Source organism: Barbatula barbatula (assembly GCF_947034865.1).
Source record: "Barbatula barbatula genome assembly, chromosome: 5".
Lineage (NCBI taxonomy): Eukaryota > Metazoa > Chordata > Actinopteri > Cypriniformes > Nemacheilidae > Barbatula > Barbatula barbatula.
Window position 1 is genome coordinate 20,745,884 of NC_136769.1, and position 15,818 is coordinate 20,761,701.

At 41.5% G+C, this 15,818-nt stretch overlaps 1 protein-coding gene across 1 annotated transcript in view; it reads left to right on the forward strand.

Moving 5' to 3' along the window:
- Positions 1-427: 427 nt before the first annotated feature.
- Positions 428-15,818, forward strand: part of kcnt2b (potassium sodium-activated channel subfamily T member 2b) — a gene marked incomplete at its 5' end in the record, with an annotated part of 61,985 nt that continues 46,594 nt past the window's right edge. The window contains one exon of the mRNA XM_079456234.1: positions 428-512. Within this exon, the coding sequence (XP_079312360.1) occupies positions 428-512 (85 nt within the window). The remainder of the gene's footprint in view (positions 513-15,818) is intronic.

Genomic DNA, 15,818 nt, shown 5'->3' on the forward strand with positions numbered 1-15,818 from the left:
AAAGTTAACGCACAGGATTACAACCGATGACAGTTCCGCAGGCGGGTTACAGATGAATTTGCCCACATTACATCCGAGGAGTTACAGCGCAATGATCTGCATAACCACCGCCGCTCGGATCAATACAGGACCAAGGTGAAATAAGGCATTACAGCAACATCTGGCAACTATTACAGCTGGCTGTGCTCGGCTCAGCAATGAAGCGGGATGTCCAGGCGCCGTGTGTTTTCTCTGTGTTGGGAGAGGAGGCACCAGTTGCTCAGCTGTGGTAGTGGACCTGTTTGACTGTGCGCTATTAAGTGATGACAGCGCTTCATGCATACATGTGTGCCACCTGAAATAATCGCATCGGAGGGATAAACGACGGCGTTTGAATCTTTATTACGCGGTGATTCGTGCTCGTGCGAGGGCTCGGCGCTGACTATGGTGGAGCTGGAGAAGGAGGTGCTGCCGCTGCCGCCGCGGTACCGGTTCCGAGACCTGTTGCTCGGGGACTGGCAGACGGACGACAGGTAGGCGATTACAACTACTCGCGCGTCTGTTTATTTATGCGCTTTACAAATGAAAGAGTATGAAAGGAATTCCCTGTGCGTTCAATGACTATAAGTATGAATAATATTGAGTTTTAGTATGAGCATCATCATCAGCACTGGCTATTTGTATTGAAAAACTGCTAGTGTAATGACAATCATTTGTGCATTTTTGTTTATTAGTATTAGCAATAGTGTAAGTATTGGGGTATTTTTTTGAATTAGCAATATTATGAATATTAGCATGAACACGAATAGATGTTATAAGTACTACCTTTAGTGTTATCTGTATTAGTATTTTCCTTAATAGTTGTGATAATGGGTAGTGTAAGTGTGCTCGTTTGTGGAATGTTATGCACGTAGTAGTATTATGTTTAGATTCTGGTGAAAAATAATATTATAGCATTACTACTAGCATTAGTAATATCACTTGTATTTCAATCATTGAGAACATTAGTTGGCAATGTAAATATGAGTAGCTATAATATTTACTTAGGGATGCACGATAAATTATCAGCCATATTGGTATCGGTCGACAATAAAATTTCGGTCGATATATTATAGCCGATAAATCATAAATCGTTTCCTCTGGTTAAACTTCTTCAGCTGCTCACAGTTAAAATACAGTACAGTATCTCTGCCGTGATCATTCACTTACTGCTGTTAGCAAAACGTTGTTGATGTAGGTACAGTATGTAGATACGGTGTTTATGGATGTGTAGATTATAGGAACAAAAGCGAATGAGACTGCTGTCTGAATGCTTTCTGTCTTGACAGCCTGCATGTCAGACTCGTGGCTACTAAGCACATTTTTCTGGGTTGCTCAGGAAGAACGTCTATAATTTGTTTGTTGAATAAAAAATATACCAGAAAAGTTTTTGTGTAAAGAAGGCTTGGTACGTGATTTTCCGGGTAAGGAGAACTAACCTTGTTTTCTGCAATGAATGTTTTCATGTAAAAGCAGTCGTCCACGTTTTGTCTTAGGAAATGTTATATTCATATCCAGATACTGTATATCTGCCAGTATATCGGTCATCGGCTTCCAATGTTAAAGAATCACCTGTTATCGTTATCATATCGGTGCATCTCTAATATTTGTATTTGCATGAGCAGTCGTTCTGTACGACTTTATACTATGCATTCTGGTGGTGTCTCAAAACCTTGTGAGCATTTTGGATGTCTATGTATGCAGTTAGATAGGTTTGGAGAGTGGTTTGTGTTTGTCCTGTTTTATGTAATCTGGCCCCACTTTGATCTCTTTGACTTGTTCAACAGCCGTTTCACTGACAGCAAATAGAGAAAAAAGGAACATGTGAATGTTTATCAGAGCCTACATCTGGTGCGAGATGATAATGAAACAGTTTCTGCTTACATCACATTTGTTCATTAAACAGCTTTTATTTTGTTTCCTTTCGGATTATATGATCTATTTCACGCTCTGTTAATCGTGTTAAACAACAATAGATGAGGAGTCAAACTGTTCAACAAGATTTGTGATTAAAATGTCAATTATATCAGGTCCAACGCATGTTTTCCTTTCACCCGTAATCCGTGCTTTTATCTTTTATCAGATCAGTGTAATAGAGATATTGTAAATGCCACAGCAAATGCACTTACATTTGCACACGCGAGTCAAATATTCCACTGAGTGAGACTAATGGAAAATTAAAATCTTCATCGTATGCTTGACACCGCGTTGCTAGGTGAGGAACGAAGACCAAAACTCTGTAGTCCTTTAGAAAGATAAGAATGAGTTCTCTCTCTGCGCCGGTCGTTCTGAGTGGGCGTTTAAAATGCACTCATTTGCGAGAGCTCATTCGCAAAGGGGTTAAAAGTAGGGGACAGGTCCTTGTGAACTACGTCTGGTGATCATTTCTCGCAGGAAACTGCCTTAATGTGACAGTTTCAGAGGGATCTTATTACCAAAATCCTATCTGATCACGCTCACCTACTGGGGATTGATTATGTTATTTGTCTATCAGAGAGCGTGCGGAGGTGGCAAGCGCCATTGTTTTTTATAATCTCCCCGTGGATGTGTTTTGGAGTACAGAAGCTTGTTTCCTGTACAGACAACCCAGTGAACAATGACACTGAATTAAACGTACGAATGAATTGTGTGTGTGTCTGTCCAAATGTGACAATTCTCTTAGTTTACTCACCCTCATGCCATCTTAGATGTGTCAGCGGAACACAAGCAAATCATTTTAGATTGAAATGCCATAATGTTGTCTTATGTGGTAGCCAACATGGTGAAGCTCTGAAAAGCATGTACTGTACATCCATTTGTAATAAGGTAATACAAATGACACTATTGGACTAATACATGTCTTTTGAAGCATAACAATACTTTTGTAATAGAAAATTATTCATATTTTAAGCTCATCTGGTGATTTATTCATAATTTAAACATGGAAGCATACACCTCATGAGCGGTAAGGCATAAGGATAAATTATGATTTTCATATGGGTTAACTATTCCTACTAAAAAGTAGGCAATGCTTTTATGTTAAAGTTCAGAAAATGTTGCCATTGAAGCCTTAAGGTCACATAAAACTTGACACGGCATGATACGGCAAAATGTTTCCCTTTATTCCAGCCTGATTTTATTCCAAGTTGTAAGGTTTATTATGAGCTGGCTACTTTAAATAACTCTTACAAAAACATACAATTGAAGAGTTTATTTTCAAAACCAAAGAACGGGTTTTTTGTGCATTCCAGTAAATAATGAACAAAATGAAGTGAGCTATTTCTTTTAAGAGGGACATTTCGCTGCAATGTCACGTCGGTGTATGTGTTTGTCTACTAAACAATGTCCAAAGAAGCTTCATCTGGAATAAAGATCATGATGATCATCACTGTGGGTCGCCATTATCGCAGCCTTGCGTGCATTTCGTCGCAAACGTGAACAGTGTCTGGTCAACTAGATATGCGTAGGTTCCCATTGACTGGAGTAATCCCACCTACATCAGGCTTCTCTGCGAGCAGCAGAAGGTAAAGAGAATGAGACTGCGGAGAAACAAGTATCTATTTGATGGATATAATTGACAGACGCTGTGTCAGAGGGAATGGACTTGATTAGGTTTGAGCAGAAAGCATTAAGTTCTTGGGTCCCAGAACAGATTAATACTGACAGACAGGTTCATTCAGCAGTCGACTCAGCCAGAGCTTGTCCTACATGTCTCGCAACTCACGCTTCTATTAATCTCACACTTAGTCCTCAGTCTCCATCCCACGCAAGTCTCCGGCACACGCTTGCATGTAAACGCGTGCCTACGCATACATGTTGCCACTCGTGTCCTCTTGATTCTCGCTAAACATCGTTGCCCTTAAAACTTGACATGTTTCCCGGGACGAATCGTGTATTGCTGCGCTCTGTATGTTTATGCAGACTCTAAAGTGCCTCTTCACATTATCCATATATTGCGATCACCAGTGCTTTGAAAATGCGTTAGTCAAATCAACATACACGACATTAAGAGTAGGCACATTTGTGTTTTGTAAAGGAGTATTGTATTTTTAAGTATTTGAAAAGTCTTTTGAAAACAGCAACCAGTGAAATAAAAAATTTGTTTAAATTTGACGGACTTTGTTTCACAACGTAGAACACAGGTTCTAGACATGATGCACAGGCATCACGAACGAGCGACAGTGTTTCGGGAGGAGAGTGAAGTTTTCGCGGCATCCCAGCAAGATGTAGGCGGGGACTATTTCTAGTGACGTAGATACGCGGCGGTTTGAGACCCGTACTAGGTGACGTCTCGTTTGCATGATTCGGAGTCGACTCCCTTTTTTACAAGACAATAACTTTGTTATTCATTTACCTTCGGACTTACAACTTGGCAGACTGCTTACTTTCAAACACGGCAACATAACGAACTGCCCGAAATGTCATTTTCATGATCTAATGTTAGTCGTTCTCTTTTTAAATTCATGTGCTCCCATAATCTTCAGTTAAAATCTGAAAATGCACATCCGTCCTCCTGACTCTCCAACAAAAAAATAACGTATGTTAGACGGCTTGGGCGGAGCATCCGTTAACTCCTCCCCTTCAACTGTCAGTCTGCTGCCAGTTCCATTTCAAAATGCAACTTCTGTTTTCTATACATCCAATCAAATCACAGTGAAAGACGCAAGCCACGCCCACTATTTTTCTCATTCGACAGACAGACATGGCAATAGAGAGGCAAAAGTTACGAACTGTCGTTTTAAAGTGATAGTTCACCCCAACATGAAAATTCTTTCCTCATTTATTCACCTTCATGTCATTCCGAACCTGTATGACTTTCCTACTTCTCCAGAATATAAAAGAAGACATTTATAACCAATTTTTACACACAACAGATACATTTATCCTAAATAACTGAAAAGCTTCACAATTTTAAGAACACGTGTGTGGTGAGGAAGGCGGGACGAGAGCCGTGACGCGGGGCCGGTGGCGTGAGTGATAAGTGCAATCAGCTGTGCGCGCACCGGTCCCGCATCTTATCACGGAGGAGATTGGGAGCTTAAATGGATCTTCGGCAGGACTGTTGACGAGAGAGGACCGGGCCCGAACCGTGTCTAGTTTTTGTATGTTTTATGGCCGGCAGTCTACCGTGAGGTGGCTGTCGGCTACTTCCGTGTTTATGGTTTGTTTATGTTTAATTAAAGTTTTATTATTTGAATGTTCGCCGGTTCCCGCCTCCTTCCTTCCCTTCTTACGAACTTTATTACACTGGTGCCGAAACCCGGGAGGAAGGAGGGGCATGCTGTCGAAGAGCCCTCGCTGCCGAGGGGCATCGTGGTGCGGAGGAGTTCGGGCAGCGCGGACAAGGGACGTCCGCCGGCGGCTGCCCGATGCGGTGGTGCTGGAGCAAGAAAAATCGTCTGGGACGGAGAGCTCGCTGCCGTGCTCCTGGGCCGAGGTGGGATGGCGGCCTTAAGGGGGGAGCGGAGGGGTCGTCGCCGTTGGCCGTGGGCCGGAATCCTGTGTCCAACAACCATGAGGGTGAGGAACAGGAAACGGGGGACCCGCTGCTGGCTGCCCTCACGCCGAGGGCCATCGCCAACCGCCAGGAGGCGGAGGAGGATCGGGCCGTCCCCCCGACGTCCAGCACCACCGCATTGCACCGCGAGGAAGAGCCTCTCGGCTGGGCTGAGGACCGAGTGACAGCGTGTCAGGGAACCGGACAATTTTTTTTCTTTTCCTCTCTCCCCTCTCTCGTCCCTGTCGCTCCGGGGGCTCCCGTCTCCGTTCTTTCGTCTCGCCGGTGCATACCCCCAGGCGCTGCCGACTCCGAGACTGGCTCCCCAGGGGGGGAGTAGGTACAGTCTCGGGGGTGCCCCCCGGCCTGTAAGGGGTGATGGGGGTATGTGGTGAGGAAGGCGGGACGAGAGCCGTGACGCGGGGCCGGTGGCGTGAGTGATAAGTGCAATCAGCTGTGCGCGCACCGGTCCCGCATCTTATCACGGAGGAGATTGGGAGCTTAAATGGATGTTCGGCAGGACTGTTGACGAGAGAGGACCGGGCCCGAACCGTGTCTAGTTTTTGTATGTTTTATGGCCGGCAGTCTACCGTGAGGTGGCTGTCGGCTACTTCCGTGTTTATGGTTTGTTTATGTTTAATTAAAGTTTTATTGTTGAATGTTCGCCGGTTCCCGCCTCCTTCCCTCCCTTCTTACGAACTTTATTACAACGTGTACTAATAAAAATGCAAAAACTGTAAGCTGATAGCATCGCAGTGGCTTGCGATGTGCTCTATTCATGCCAGACACTACATCAGTCATTTCCTCCAAAGCATTACAGTATAAAACGCAAGCATGTTGGTTAAAAAACAGAAGGAAATCAATTATTTCATTTCAAAAGATAAACACTACTTTGGCTTTAATGACTTTTATGGATTCCCAGAAGTAATTAACACGACTTAAAGCACATTTGTTCTCTGTGGGGCAGTTATCATCATTTCATCGTTCCCATCAGGGCTGGAAATATGGTCCTGTGTAGCAGCAGAAACAGGAAGTGAGCCAAAACTCAGTCCAGCAAGAGCCAATGCCAGACAGCCTCATCTTCAGCTGGAAGGTTCTAGCAAAACCCATTCAACTCACATTATCCAGAGATCTGATTTACCCTAGATGTCAAGATTGTACATTTATAAAAAGCAAAGTCTGTTTCTGTGCCATTAGCATCGCCAATTAGAATTGACGAAGAGAGATTAAATCCACCCACCCAACCCACGTGCATTGAAGGGATGGTTCACCCACGTCACCCTACTATCGTTTTAAACCTGTGTGAGAACACAAACAATAACCACACACACCCCACTGACGTCCATTGTATGCACACAAATACACAGAGACATTTCTCAAAATATCTTCTTTTGTGTTTCACAGAGACACGATGACAGAATTAGTATTTTGGGGGGAAATGTCCATTTAATCTCTCATCACCACAGAATTTGCTGTGGTACTCAGCATCAACACAGGTGTGATTCGTACCTCGAGTGATGACAGCCATGTTGATATTCAGTACAACGGCATTAACCTCAATATTTACACAACAGTTCTATAAACAAACCATTAATGACTAACTTGTGTTTTAAAAACAGTTAGCTTATTAATTCATTTGTTTTCCAACAACAGAGCATCAAGCATGGCATGTAACCAAGCAACACATTGGGGACGCTGTTAAAAATATCACACACATTATCATTAAACATCATTTTGATTTGAATAGGAACATTACAAAACATTTATAGCGTTCCTTTAGCTAAACTGGTAGAGTAAAATATATCGATATAAATAAATGATATATGTAATGAGTGACTGTGCCAGAGGTACCACATAGACTCGCTGTAAGGTGTAGGAAATTGATCCAAAGCATAACATAAAGTAAACTGTGCTTTTATTGCATGCACCTTGTGGTGATCAGACAGTGTCGAGGACATAACGGGGCTGTCACCAATCCCCTAAACCGAGAGCATTTGTGATATCTGACAATAACCCGTGACTCACAAACGTGACTAGTTGTTGCGTTTCAGATGTGTGGGTTGATACTACGGTTTTCACCGTGAAAAGACCAGTCTGGCCTTTTGCTTTGAACCAGGCGTAAAATAAAGCTCCCGGCGTTTAGATCGAGCGAGAGAACACAAATGCTTGTCTTTATCTTTGATTTACTCGTCCCGTCGCAGAAACGGCGTTCAATCACGCGCAAAATGATAAAATCAACATCGGCCGCCTCGGAGGAATGTGTGGCCTCAATCGCTCTCAAGCCTGTCCGTGGCACTAGCACACAAATAAACTCCAACACACCGCATCTATTATGACCAGTCACACACCTGCGTGTCGAGCGTGCTTCACCGGAGGAGCTTTTGGTCTAAACAGGTGGAGTGGGACTGCGGTTGCCGGCAGCTCAGCAATGATACTGGGCTCTGGATTAACATACAAATAACAGCTTTCTGTTTTACGGGCCAGATCTTTTATTGACTTTTCTACTGTGTCTCCCATTTCTAAAATTTTCCCCTAAAGCCCCATTATTTCTCCTTAAGCTCCTTGTCTAGAATCGACCTTGATAAACTAGCTTATAAAGCCGAGAGGGGAAACCTCTGGATTAGTTCTCTCAAATGAAACACAAGCTGACCTGTGCGGGTGGACAGTATAAGCGGTTATATATGATAACATTATATATATATATATATATATACATATATATAAACCGCCGAGGAAAATTTAAGAGACTATTAAAAATGTTCATTTAATCAGCATTTCCAGATGTATTGTGGTCATTCTAGTCCAGTGTCTGTTGAATTAAACAAGACACATGGAAGAGTTATCACATACAACAAATTATAACTTTTCCCAAATACATTTAGAAATAATACTGTTGTATTGCTTAAAAGTGAATATAAACTTATAAAGTTTTCTTTGCCGTATTTGAGATCTGAAAAAAATTCTGAGCATCTTTTCTGTTCTTTTGACCTGTTTCTCATTTTCTGAAAGTAAATGCTAATGGGAGCTTTTCATTTAAAATTTGGGAGAAATATTGTTACAGAATGAATCAAAAATCATAATTTTACTTATTATTCTATAAAATCACCGATAAACTCTATCCTCAGTGAAAACATTTGCACATTCAGAGTAGAAACCAAACTGTATTAATTGTCATTTGATGGGTCATGATTAAAGATCTTTTTTCGGTTTCTGCCAATCTCATATTAATCTTGAGTACCTATAGAGTAGTCTTGCATACTTCGTATCTTCGAAAAAGTCTTTACTTTGATCAAATTTATAAGAGACAGATAAAGCTGTACGATTATTTCCGGGAAAAAAGGACGAGCTCCTGGAGTCGTGCAGGGGGGGCGGAACTACAGCACATTATTCCTGCTTTACTATAAGTTTGTGTTGTTTACATTATGCACTTGCGCGCCGATTGCCGAAAAATACAGACATATAGATTAATTGAACTTATTGCATTCAGTTCTTGTCCGGCATCTTTACGCCCTGGGACCGCGTCATCAGTTTGAAATTATCTCCAAATCCAACATTATTTCCACCGTTTATATAACATTCATCAACGAATAGCAGTGAGCAAACAAACAGCTAAACTTCAGTGAGCCGAGTGAAGTGCCATTGATGGGCGTGTTCTTTCTCTTGCTCGCTGGATGACGCTTGGGCGTGTTTTTTTGCGAGATTAAGCGACTAAGAAACCTTGTTTCGACACGGGAATCCATGTTCGAAAAAAACTTTCTGAAACCTGTATGAATCGAGCACAGAAATACTACGTCAAACATTCAACAGCGCTGCAACAGCCTGTCTAATTTGGAGGTACAAAAAACACGACGGCCTTCAGTCGGACTCCAGCTGAGAATTCTGATAAGCTTTCGGTCATAGGGCCTGAGCGTCTCGGCCAGGGCTTAAGTTTGAGGCCCTTGCAGGGCCCTTGCTTGTGGCGCAATCGATGCGATGTGGAAATGGTTAAACTAAGTGCTTTTGGTGCTAAATATGGATATGATCTATTATAAATGTAAGGTGATGCGAACAGCTCCGTTGTGTAGACGCGCTGCTCATTTTAAATGACAGAAATGTTGTTTGTCAAATGTCCCTATAGCTATTTTAGCTGGGAATAATATGGAAGGTGATCAAAGGGTAATGCTATCAGTTTGCTCTGTCGTACGCTGATAAAATCATATCTGTACTGTTGGATAACTGCAGTGAACACTGAAACATTAGTTCCATTTTGCTCACCTCAAACGATGTGCCATTCAGAAGGCCTATGGCTTGGCGGCGTCTCAAATCCTGGCTAGTTCGCGTGTCTACGTTTCAACCGTGAAGCTGAAACAGTAGCGAGCGTGCGTTTGTACATACAGTACGTGTTTATGTGTGTGCATTGATCTGAAGCAACAGAGAGGGGGGCCGCATTTTTCATCTAGCTGCGAGCATTGGCACAACAACGAAACAACAGCGCAGAATTCAATGTTAGAAATATTTATGTTCTTATAAGAAAACTAAATTGGTTCGTTTTAAGACCTCGGTTTCACCTCAGTATAGCTAGTGTGATGTGAATTAAAGTGTGGCTCTTATTTACTTGGACTGTAATACACTCTGGAGCCTGGAGCATGTGAAAGAGGAATAGTATCACAACTGTGGACGTGCCAAATTAAACCGAGTTCTCAACTGACTTTATTAGAAAAGACAGGAAATGTAATTAATATTACAGCACCGGTTAAATTACGTTTCTTAAGATGAGACTAAAGGGTGTTTGAGCTGACTGAATATTGTAATACCTTACAGGAAATGCCCACATTAACTAAGCCCACAACCTTCTTTACTAAACAGATCTCCCATGATGCCTCTAAGTGCACGTGTACAACAGCATATCTCCGCTGCAGGAATATTTGCAATGTACGATCGGATCTCCCCGACTCCCAAATCAAGTTAGCGCAACATGCCTCTAGAATTTTATTAAGCCCTATTGTAGCCTCATAGACAATGCATTGTGGTTGTAGAAAACAATGCGCTTATCGCGTTTCATCAATTTCCTCCTTGTGCGTTGCTTTTAACGGCACTTTGTGAAAAGCCGTGTAATAGACTGACATTCGTTTTCATTAGCGGAAATGCCTGTAGGAAGTAGGAGATTTACAGGGCTGCAAAGCATGCGGAGAGGACAGCTTGTGCCGCGGTTCAGCTCTGGGCGGTACTGAACTCTAGGGGGACGGTAATGGAATATGGCACTGTAAATGGGCTAATGGACATTAAAAGTAGAGGCTAGACCAAGGCCAAAGTCGTTTTGAATTACAGTGGCATTTAGGGCCTGATCATCCCTATTAACCTGCTGCTTCCGGTCATTTGCACTTAATTTTATTACATCAAGCAAAAAGACGCACACTGTATTAATGAAGACTTCTGCTGGGATGTAAATGCGGGTCTGACACATGTGAGGAAACGGTATGAGCGAAGGATCGTGGGGGATGGTGGGTTTGATATGTGCTTTAATCAAATCTACTCATATCAGCGGGGGACGACTCGAGCGAGAGGCTATTTAACACATTTACTTACTGTCGAAGGATGTCGCGTGTGCCTGGTAAATGATGACTTTCATTTGAATTGTTGGTTAGAATGTATATTGGAGAATAGGACAGAGTATCCCATCAGTCATTGCAGAGAGTGGAAGTCAAGGGATGTTTGCAGACTAAGTGGCGAAGAGAGAGAACAGACGGAGGTCTCGTTTCAAATGGTTCCTGTTCCTGTGAGGGGTTAAAGTCCAGAAGCCCAATGCATCATAACTGATTCCAAACTCCCCCTCTCTGAATTGTTCTTCTTTAACTCTAAATGGATATAAAGGAGATTGTGACATCCCTGAAAAGTTCGATACAAAGAAAAAGAAGCACTTCGTATTGCTCAGTAAACGTTGAACACTGCATTTGCACATTGAATGAGCTGAAATGCATCTAATACATTTTCTCCAGCAGAAGAGACTCAAAGACCTCTTTTCCTCTTAAAGGTCTTTCCACGCTTGTTTAAAAGCTACAGTGTGTATGTAGGTCAGGGTCAGACTGCCTTAACCTTCTTTTGAAGAATGCCGTTCTGAAGCCGCGTTGTCTGGGAGGTGTGCAATATCTTTCCCTCTGTCTCGGTTGGGAAAGCATCTCTCTTTGTCTGTATCAATGTCATTTTTGTTCTGTATTATTAGAGCGCTGCTTTTGTCTGCATGTCCGCCAGCAGTGTGCCCTGTTCTTGTACCTCGACGTTCGGCGGACACATTTGCTTCCAGATCTTCATCAGTGAGTTCATTGTGGATTCGGATGAATTAGCCGCATCTTTAATAGTGACACTTGATAAAGAAATCTAAATGCTTTTTATATTACAAAAGGACCAGTTATAAATATTCAGTGCAGCCTCGAATGAAGAATTACATTTTTCATGAAGACAGCAAAGGGATATTTAGCAGCATGAGGGATGATATGAAGACCAGCTGAATATTAATGAGAGAACCACAATATTCAGTCATGCTAAATACTAAAGAAATGACTTTTAAGTTACACGTTTACAGACGGCACATGCATTGTAAACGTGTCTTGTTATTGCTTGGGATGTAATGTAACTCGTGAAGCGTATAGAAAGCGCAAGACGAAAGAGTAGAATTCCAAAGAGTATATTTAATAAACAAACAGTAGAAATCACGGGAACACAACACCACACAAAACCAAAATACAATACCGGACTAGGAACTGAGGAGAACACAGGGCTTAAAGTCCCTGTGAACCGGAAGTTGCGATCGTTTTTACTTCCGTTTTTAAAGCATTTACGAGTGAAATGTAATTTTGAATGAGAAAAATTCTGGACGTGGCTTTCTTATTTCTCTGCGATTTGATTGGATGTATAAAAACAGCCGCAGCTTTTTGAAATAGAACTGGCAGCAGACTGACAGTTGAATGGGAGGAGTTAACTAGGGCCGTACGTAACTTTTTTAGCACATAGCACCGGTGCTACAGAGGTTTAAAGTTTTGTAGCACAGGCCAAACAGTTGTAGCAAACTGTTATCTCCTTTAAAAACAAGTGCAGATCATCACAACAAATAGACAGGTAACTGAAAATGGACATTAACGTTATACAAATGGATAAACTAGGGCCCTACATAACCTTTCGGAGTTCTGTGTTTTCAATGCTTTACTATACAGTAGTAAATACATTTCTCCATAAAAAGTAAACTGCTGTAAATTTCTTGTGTGTTATAGTATATATAGATCATAGACACGATGGACACTATAGGTCATTATGGACTCGATGCAGCCGGAAAACAAGTTTTAATTGCAAAAATTTAATAAAAACTCAAATAAATGATGGTGCGCCAATAGTTAACCTTACAAGCACAATGACAAATGCACTTCACACAAACAAGCGGCTCGGCCAAACTGTATCGCACGTGTGCTACATTATTAAATGTATTCGTAGCAGAGACAGATTATTTCGTAGCATGTGTGACATATATCAGTTGTGGCCTAATGGTTACACCGGATGCGGCATGGCGCGATGCGACAAGAGACAATAGAACGCATTAGAACCCATTTTAATAAAAAAATATAATTCACAATCCCATTAGAACAAGCCGTGTGTCGCATCGCGCTGCGTACGGTGTAGACACAGTGTTAGAGAGTCGGACTCGTGACCAGAAGGTCGCCAGTCGATTCTCAGTGCCGGCATGTAACGACTGAGGTGCCCTTTAGCAAGGCACCCCACCTGGGGCCTGCAATGATTGCTGCCCACTTCTCCGGGTGTAAGTGTGTTCACTACTCACTGGATGGGTTAAATGGAGAGGTCTTATTTCGGGTATTGGTCACCATATCTGACAGATAGGTCACTTTCCCTGCACAGCCATTATAGTACATGATGTAACCATGATGTTTTAGAAGTTGCTCTGCATCAGGACTTAATCTGCTGCAATCTGTGCAACGTTCACTTGGCTTTCACTTCTTAAAGTAGTCATATGACGCAATTTCTGGTCTGTTACAAGTTGTTCATGCTTGTATTAGACACGTGAGATCGCAAAAATGTATGTCTCAAACCAAAGAGATGGTTTATTTAAAAGCGGAGGCTCATCCAAACCTGCCTAAAACGGCTCTCTTAAACACGCCCCCACATTTCTACGTCAGTTTGTGAGAAACGTTAAAGAACACCTCCCAAAGCGTATACGCAAAGAGAGAAGGCATGTCTTTTCCCGCTGTCGTGTTGATGTTGCTGCCGCTGTCGTATCAATATCTGACTCCCCGTGAGATTTTGACTTCCCTGACCAAGCACAAACCAGCGTCCTAAGTGAATTGACCAATCAGAAGTAGGGGAGTAATAATCTCCAGGTAAATCGAAATTCGATACAACACCGCCATGTCGTGGAGATGCTGTGTGTTTCGCTTACTTCGGTGTCACAGCCGTGACACATTTTTTTTTCTCTGCCGTGTTCTTTGGGCTTCACCTACAGGTGTACTGTGGTTACTGCAGGAATAATCAGCTGGATTGGGCAGGTGTGCCTTTGGGGCAAAGGTGTGCCTTTGTCGTTTAAACAGCGGCTTGGATTCCTTCGCAGAAAGCTTCATTCATCTTGCAATTCCTGACGGGTAAACATTTATGGACCTAATCTTTGAAGGGGGACGTTTAGTCTTCTCGTTGCCCTTTGAAGTTCGGACTCTTTGAACTTGAAATGGCTTTGTGACTAAGATTGTGATTTGGACATTTACATAAAATCCTTGTTTTACTGCCTCTTTTTCTCCCCTCCCCTTCATGCTGTGAAATTATTTGACGGTATTTTGATGTAAAAACGAAATACAGTTCATTGCTGTTTTTCCCATATTTAACGGTAAAATACTGGCAGCAGAGACGCCAGTAATTTAATGTAATTTTACGTTATTCATGCTGTGAAATTATTTGACGGTATATTGCTGTTATAATTAAGACAGTACATAACTGTTTTTAACTAAATCTTTATTGCACAATATTGGACTTTGGGCTACACATGTCTACTTAACATCAAATATTTATTGTATAAAATATTAATAAAATTATAGGCAAATGTTTCAGAAAAGATTACTTTTTTATTTAAGAGCAGCAACACAAAAAAAGAACTCAAGTACCAAACAACCAAGTCTTTCAGTAGCAAAACAAATAATTGAAACTTGGCAATAACAATGGCAATAAAACAGGTTAAATAACAGAGGCTACCCCCTCTAAACTTGACATATTTAAAACATGAGAGTACATGTATTAAAAGTTAAGAGATACTGAAGGTGCTGGCATTCAACAATGTAATAAGGAACTATCCATCAACCATCTGATGCAGATGACCAAAACGTTGGTTGCTTGTTTTTCTTCATATTTCGTTATTGTTGACATGATGGTCATTACTTATTTTAATTAATATCAATCAACCAGTCAGACAAAGATTTATATTCTTGACTGGATAACTAAAACGCCTTTCAAACACAAGCCGCATTTAAACTTAAAAAACATTGCAATATCAACCTTACGTTTAGTGGTGAATGGCAGCAATAGACTGTTTAAGATGACTAACGTTGGCCTGTTTGCAATAACCACAGTTTTGAAAGTTCAGAGATGACAAAACAAGCCGATAAAACACGGGGTCCGTAAAATGCAAGTAAATAGGAACATTTGGGTTATATCTCGGAGATGACGAGCCCTTTTTAAATTACGTAAGTTACTAACTACAGCTTGTTAAGCAGCAATTTCAAACACTTCATAATACTTCATTTCTGAATCACATACTCTGGATAATAGTAAAAAAAGTGTTTTATTTACCGTGTAATTTGAACGTGCAAATGCAGGTTGGTGCAGATGAAGCGCTACGGATGGTCCGTCCTCCTCGCGTGGGTCCTTCGGGCAGATAGTCTGACATTAGTGGGAACACTGAACCTCGCCAAAAGTACCTGAGTGAAAATGATTCGGGACGCTAAAGAATTGTGAACTTACAGAACTGACGAAACAATCACGAACTTTCACAAAACTAATTCTCACAAAAAAGTCTAATATTTGATCATTTTTAAGACCGCATGTGATTGAATAAATAAAACCATGTGTTGTACAACTCAAAAATATCTTCAAATAACATAAAATTTAACAGGGGCAAGACAATAAAGTTACCATTAACTTGGTTTACATGCTGTGAGGTATTATTAAAATGATAGAAACATGCCGTTTTGTTGGTCTAAGCAAAAAAAGACGTAAGGTCTGAAGGGGTTAACACAGCCCATAATGCATTGCATACAGTACTACAGTACAAAACCGTATTGCAGAAAAACAGTAGATTACT